The 6,526-nt window shown below is 58.0% G+C and overlaps 1 protein-coding gene across 1 annotated transcript; it reads left to right on the forward strand.

Moving 5' to 3' along the window:
• The first annotated feature begins 174 nt into the window (after positions 1 to 174).
• On the forward strand, positions 175 to 6,520 carry PSMD4 (proteasome 26S subunit, non-ATPase 4). Its single transcript, XM_009281211.2, has 10 exons — positions 175 to 321; positions 1,922 to 2,073; positions 2,797 to 2,911; positions 3,550 to 3,636; positions 4,466 to 4,534; positions 4,890 to 5,105; positions 5,202 to 5,310; positions 5,763 to 5,894; positions 6,151 to 6,218; positions 6,330 to 6,520. The coding sequence occupies exons 1-10, from the start codon at positions 175 to 177 to the stop codon at positions 6,495 to 6,497; spliced, it is 1,263 nt and encodes a 420-aa protein (XP_009279486.2). The 3' UTR covers positions 6,498 to 6,520.
• The last annotated feature ends 6 nt before the right edge of the window (positions 6,521 to 6,526 follow it).

Below are 6,526 nucleotides of genomic sequence, written 5' to 3' on the forward strand. Positions count from 1 at the left end.
GAGGGAGGGGGTAGGTAGGACAGGCTGGAGTGAGGAGGGGTCTGTTGGTGGGGAAGGCTCCTGGCTGAGCGGAGGGGGGTGAGGAGGCAAGAGCAGGGTGAAAGGGCTCTTGCAGGCGCTAACGGGCAGGGGGAGGCTGACAAGGTGTGGGCAGAGGAGACCCCGATGACGGCGATGGGGCATACGTCTCCGATGGGGCTCTGGTGTGACGCGGTGCCAGGCGATGCTGCGGCAACAAACTGGGATCACATCCTGGTGGAGGAGAGCCGGGGCACGGACCTGAACAGTGTGGCCCTGGCCCTGCTGGAGCGCTGGGCGGGTGTACCTGCGGCCCGGGGAGGGTCGGCCCCTCGAGCTTGGGGCCTTACCCGGCACCTCTGGGGCTGGGGCGCGGTGGGTCGGTGCTCGGGCGGTCCTGCGTGAAGCGGCTGACATCTCTTATTGTTGCTCAGCATCGGTGTTGAGGTAAGAGGGTTTTGTCCCTGGGTGCCAAATGCAGCCAGGGCTGGAAGCGGAGGTGAACTTTGGTGTCATTATTATCACAGCAGCTACAGTCCTGTTGTGTTTTGGTGTTTAAGAAGGCCGCGATAGAGAAAACCAGTGAAATCTGTCCAGGTTCTGTTGTTTCCTTGGCTCTCTACATAGTCCTGTAGCCGTTTGGATAAAGATATTACCGTAGCCTGACTCGCTGACCGTATATCGAAGTCCTTGATGTTTTGTTAGGGTAACTCTTTGCTTACTCATGTTTAAGGGCATTAAAACGTGTCGCTGCTCCTTGTGTTGTCCTGGAGAGCGTGAGGAATTCGCTATTACTCCGTGAACAGCGAGCTGCAGTTTGGATGGCCTCGCGAGGTCGCTTTGTGTCTTTGCGCCTGAAATGAAGTTCAGCCACTGCTGCCTTCTCGCTCCCCAGCACGCAGCTCGTGATGGGGTATTTGGTCTGGGCCAGAGGAGAGGTGGCCCAGCACGAGCCCGAGCCAGTCCTGAGCGGGGAACCCATGGCTGTAGGGTCAGGGAAACAGTTACAGGTGTTTTTTGGGTTTGTTTTTGTTTTTTTCAGAAGAAACGTTTCTCCTGGTGTTAAGACTAAAAAAACTCTGGGAGTACTCCTAAGGAAAGTCTTAATTTGGGGCCAAAATAAACTCTCAAGCTCTTATTTAACTAGTCCTCCTTCCTGGGGTCACTTTCCTGAAGGCCAGCGTAAGAGAAGGGCTTTTTCTGCCTGTCCTGTGGTATATTTAATAGCCGACGGAGTGGAGGGTAGGGATTTAATTACAGCGATGCTGCGATGTGGCTGCTGCAGTTAGACGCTGCGGGGCACTGTTGCTCACGTGCTGTGCGGTTCGTGGAGGCCCTGGCACCCACCGCGGGTGTAGGATGTTAAAGCCGGGCTGTGGGGCTCGGGGGTTCGGCTCGTCGCCGTGTTGCTTCGAGGAAGGCACCGCGCCGGCGGAGCAGAGCCGTGTTTGGAAAGTGCCTGCCGTCCCTGCCCTGGGAACGCTGCTTTTTGTCCTGATGAAAACTCCGCGGTGATGATGAGTGTGGAGCTTTGCGCTTTACCATGGAGCGGTGCCTCTTGGTGTTTTTTGTTGTTGTGGAGATGGAAGAAGGTATCAAGGAGACGTGGGTCTGAGGTTGTGTCTGGCCGCAGCTGCTTCTCCTGCTCTTCAGCAAGGAGCGGGAGCTTCCAGCTCCAAGCCGGCTGCTCAGCCGTTGTGGCAGGGGTCCCAGCGTTTGTCCTGCGATCCAAAGGTCGGATCTGATCTGAAAACTCAGGGAAACGCAGAGACGACTCGTGTCTCTGTCCCGGGAAACGTCCGTGTCCTGCTGCGTGTCCCCAGCTGTGTGACCTTAGGTGTGCTGTCCTGAAAAACACGTTTTGGGGATAAACCTCAACTGTTTCACAAGCTGACACCCTCCTCTCTGTTTCAGCGTTGACAACAGCGAGTACATGAGGAATGGAGACTTCTTACCCACTCGCTTGCAAGCCCAGCAAGATGCTGTCAACATTGTGTGCCACTCGAAAACCCGCAGTAACCCCGAGAACAACGTGGGGCTCATCACCTTAGCCAAGTACGCCCAGGGGGGAAACTGGCCTCAGGGGGCCACTGCTCCTGGCAAGCAGGCGGTGATGCCAAGGAGCGGCTGGGGGGACCCATGAGAGAGCGCAGGGACAAGAAACAGGGGAGTGCTGCAAAATGGGGCAGCGATAGCACAGTCTAAACCCAAACCAGTTCTTCCGGGAGGACTGGTATGAGAAAACCTGGTTCCTGACCGGACCCTAGCTTGTTGGGCTCGCTCCTGCAATGCCAGGATATGATATGGAGGCTTTTCTCTCTCAGGAACTCTCTGCCGGACCTACCCTTTTGTGGCCTTGTGTCCCAAAGGGTGGCAAGCAAGGGCTGAACTGTCACTGTAGCTCACGGGCAGCCCCGAGACAGTCATTCCTCCATTTTCCTGAAGTTTGCAGGGTTTCAGTGCCTCTGTGAGCTCCCTCTTAGTCAGAGTTGATTAAAATTGGCCAGTGGGCTCAAAGTTGCTGGGGCAGGGGACAGAGACACACACGAGCCTTCATGCAGACAGATTACTTTTAGCCTGGTTTCCTAAAAACACCCAAAGTCTTGCTGCCTGTACGCACTGACCCACCGGAGCCAAGTGCTGGCAGACTCTTGGAGCAGGCACAGGCTTAGCGCAGGGTGGGCGGAAGGGCATTTCTCATTCCCATAGCAAATAAAGGGTTTTTGCAAAGAAATTCTCAAAGGAGCGGTCGCCAACGTAAGTGTGTTTGTGTTGCAGTAACTGTGAAGTGTTGACCACGCTCACTCCAGACACAGGCCGGATCCTTTCAAAGCTACACACGGTGCAACCCAAAGGGAAAATTACCTTTTGCACAGGGATCAGAGTTGCTCACGTAAGTGGTCTTGTTGGTTCCTCACGAGCGAGTCTGCGCCTTTCTCTGTAATTCCTTTTGCCTTAGTGCATCCTGTTAAATTACCTGTCCTGTTGATGGCGTCGATACGGGAAATCTTGTTCTCTTCTTGCCTCTACGGCTGAGCAACGCCGAGCAAATAATTTTAGTTTTGCCTCAGTCTCCCTGTCTGCAAAATGCAGCTGAAACCTCCTTTATAAAATCTAACATAAAAGCTCGGAAGTTCAATAGTCTGGTCCTGGTTTGCTTCGGAGGAACCTGGCGGCTGCTTCGCAGAAGTCCAGCCGAGCTGTTCGACCCTTCCCACCCCGAGGAGAGCAGCCCCCAGCCGAGGAGCGTCCCCCGGGATGTGGCCACCCTTTTGTCCTGTTTTCTTGCTCTGTCCCAGACTGTCTCTCTGCCAACAAACTGCTCCCAGCTGAGTCATAAATACCAGCAAACGGGAGGCCCTTGAGACATGCCTCCTTGTAGACAGTTTGGTGGAACTTGCTACTGAAAAGTCGCCCCTGGCATCTAGCCTAAATTTTCCTGTGTAACAGGAAAAGTATCAGGGGTGACTGCTGGCCACCCCTTTTTCCTGAGAATTGCTCCTTAAGTACGACATGACTTCTGTCTTGCAGCTGGCTTTAAAGCATCGCCAAGGCAAGAACCACAAGATGCGAATCATCGCCTTCGTTGGGAGCCCCGTAGAAGATAACGAGAAAGACGTGAGTAACGGCCAGTCAAAGGAAAAAGCGTTGGGTCAGCTCCGCGATCTACTTTGAACCGTAAATCGGGTTTATCGTTTGTTCTCTGCTCTGGATTGGAAGTAAGGCTTTATACCCCAGCGAGCAGGCTGCTTGACAGAGCCGCTTGAGCAGGGCGGTCCTCAGCTAGGAGGAGAGGGAGGGAGAGGGAGGGCTGGATCCCTGGGCACAGCCAGGCCTGAGCCAAGGACAGAGATCCAGCTCTCCCACTGTTTTGTGTAGGATTGCTTCCCTCCCCCGGTTCAGGTGGCTCCTGAGGGAGCTTGCGCCATGTCCCGCGCCTCCTGGCTTGTGGCTGTCACCCAGACCACTTCGGGCTTTTTGCCTGAGGAGCTGGGGGAGGAAATCTGTGTCCCTGAGCAGAAATAACGCTCTCGGGCTTTGGAAGATGCTGTTCTGTTGGCACTTAAAATAATGCAAGTGAAGTTAATCCAGGTGTTCTGGGTCTCTGAAAGAACAGGTCGGAAAGGTGAGGAGATGCTGCCTGTCCCAGGCTCTTGCTGCCCCCATCGATGGGGACGGTTACTTGCTTTGGCAGGAACAGCTCCCTCGCTTGTGCCACCTCGCAGCACCTCCGGCACTGTGTGGTAGCGCCGGTCCCACCCAGAGAGGCGGAATATTTCAAACGCTTCCCTGCTGGGAGGGCTTGAAACTGGGAAACTGATTTTGGGCTTCGCGCCTCCAGGACTGAATCCTAAGTGCTGTTGTCTGGTTTCTGATGAGCTGGGCGTGGGTAAGAGCCGAAATTCAGGCAATGAGGAACTAATGCCGCGGTGTCTCCTCACTGCAGCTGGTGAAACTGGCAAAGCGTCTTAAGAAAGAGAAAGTCAACGTTGACATCATCAATTTTGGAGAAGAGGTGAGACTTCTGCCGTGTTTCCTGCCTAAGATCCAAGGCGGGATCTTGTATCCTTTCCAGCCTGGAGCCCTTACTCAGGCGCGTGAGGATACGAACAGTTCTCTGAGCCTCGGTCCCTTCGGCAGCTGCCCCGGTGGAAATGCTAATGCGGAGAGTAACATTTCCCTCTGGGAAGACACCTCTCCTGTTTCACTGCAGGCGTCGTTAAATGCTTTCCGTCCTGATGGAAATAGCGGAGCTCTTGGCTCCCCCGTAGTGCGGAGAGACGCCGGGTTTGCGGAGCAGGCGGCCGTCCCTCTCGCAGAGCTGAGGAGCCAGGCAAAGCTCTAGTCCCAGCCTTTCTCTTTGGCCCTAGGAAGCCAACACGGACAAGCTGACTGCCTTCATTAACACCTTAAACGGCAAGGATGGCACCGGCTCCCACCTGGTGACGGTGCCGCCGGGGCCGAGCCTGGCCGATGCCCTCATCAGCTCCCCCATCCTGGCCGGGGAGGGAGGTGCCATGCTGGGCCTCGGCGCCAGCGACTTCGAGTTCGGCGTGGACCCGAGCGCGGACCCGGAGCTGGCTCTGGTGAGCGATGGGGAGCTGGAGGGCGGCTGCGGGCGCTGAGCTCGGTCCATCCGAGCTCTGCCCCGCTCAGCTCCCTGCCTGGCACTGTCTCCGCAGGCTCTGCGCGTCTCCATGGAGGAACAGAGGCAGCGGCAAGAGGAGGAGGCCAGGAGGGCTGCGGCCGCCTCTGCAGCTGAGGCTGGGATCGCAGCCACTGGCGGGGACGGTAAGGAGCTGGGCAGGGAATAAAGCGGGCAGGGATGGGCAGGACGTTCCCCGGGGAGGGTGTCCGCTCAGCGTGTGGGCTCCCATGGCAGCGTTCGTTGCCGCGAGGCTGCCCGACGCTGCGGGAAGCGTCTCTGTTCATGGCGGGGCCCTCCTGCCCAGCGTGGCAGTTCCCAGAGCCGCTGGGGCGCAAGACGAGAGGCGGTTTCTGCCCCGGAATGTCGGAGGGAGGCAGTTTAACTGCAGCGTGCTGGGGACCTACCTCTGCTTCCGCTGAAACTCCCAAGGGGAGGTGGACCGGCTTCTGTCCTGCATGCCGCGGGGAGCGGCTCTGCTCCGGTCCCCTTCCCCAGCGAGGCTGTGTGCGCGAGAGGGGACGGGGATCGCGTGTGGCACTGGCCCTGCTGGGGTGGCACGCTTGCTGGTTTCTGAGCGTGGGGTTTGTCTGCGCAGATTCGGACGATGCTCTGCTGAAGATGACGATAACTCAGCAGGAGTTTGGCCGGGCCGGGCTGCCCGACCTCAGCAGCATGACGGAGGAGGAGCAGATCGCCTACGCCATGCAGATGTCGCTGCAGGGAGCGGGTGAGTGCCTGGGGCCGGCTCTCTGCCCGTTCCCGAAGGGAAAGCCAAGGGGCAGCTCCTCTGCCGCCGGGACTGGAACCCCCAGCCCCTACGCACCGACGTGTCCCCCAGCGGGGCTTTGTCACCTGGGCAGGGTCCAGATCTCCCCGAACACTTGCAGGGTGGGTGCAAGGGTCGCTCCCGTGAGCCGTGGGGGGCCGTGGGGGGCCGTGGGTGCCAATAGCTTCTGTCCTCAGCTGTTCCTCTCCTCCGACAGAGTTTGCCCAGGCGGAGGCGGCAGAAGTGGACAGCAGCACAGCCATGGATACCTCCGAACCCGCTAAGGTGAGGTTTTGTCCTCCTGGGAGGGGATCCCGTCCCATCCCTGTCCCCTCTCCCTCTGGGAGGAAGATGGGGGACCTAGCCTGTCCCCAACTCCTCTCCCTCTGCCCGCAGGAGGAAGACGACTACGACGTGATGCAGGACCCCGAGTTCCTGCAGAGCGTGCTGGAGAACCTGCCGGGCGTGGACCCCAACAACGAGGCCATCCGCAATGCCATGGGCTCCCTGGCCTCGCAGGCCTCCAAGGAGAGCAAGGACAAGAAGGAGGAGGAGAAGAAATGAGGGCGCCGGGCCGGGGCTCGCTGCCGCCG

Source organism: Aptenodytes forsteri, unplaced genomic scaffold (genome assembly GCF_000699145.1).
Source record: "Aptenodytes forsteri isolate BGI_AS27 unplaced genomic scaffold, ASM69914v1 Scaffold276, whole genome shotgun sequence".
Classification (NCBI taxonomy): Eukaryota; Metazoa; Chordata; class Aves; order Sphenisciformes; family Spheniscidae; genus Aptenodytes; species Aptenodytes forsteri.

Bases quoted from the DNA above. Each gene is read 5' to 3' on its own strand.
- PSMD4 (XM_009281211.2), top strand. From the start codon at position 175: ATGGGGCATACGTCTCCGATGGGGCTCTGGTGTGACGCGGTGCCAGGC. The intron at 2,074-2,796 runs GTACGCCCAGGG...TTTGTGTTGCAG, and splicing joins GGGCTCATCACCTTAGCCAA to TAACTGTGAAGTGTTGACCA. The intron at 5,106-5,201 runs GTGAGCGATGGG...CTGTCTCCGCAG, and splicing joins CGGACCCGGAGCTGGCTCTG to GCTCTGCGCGTCTCCATGGA.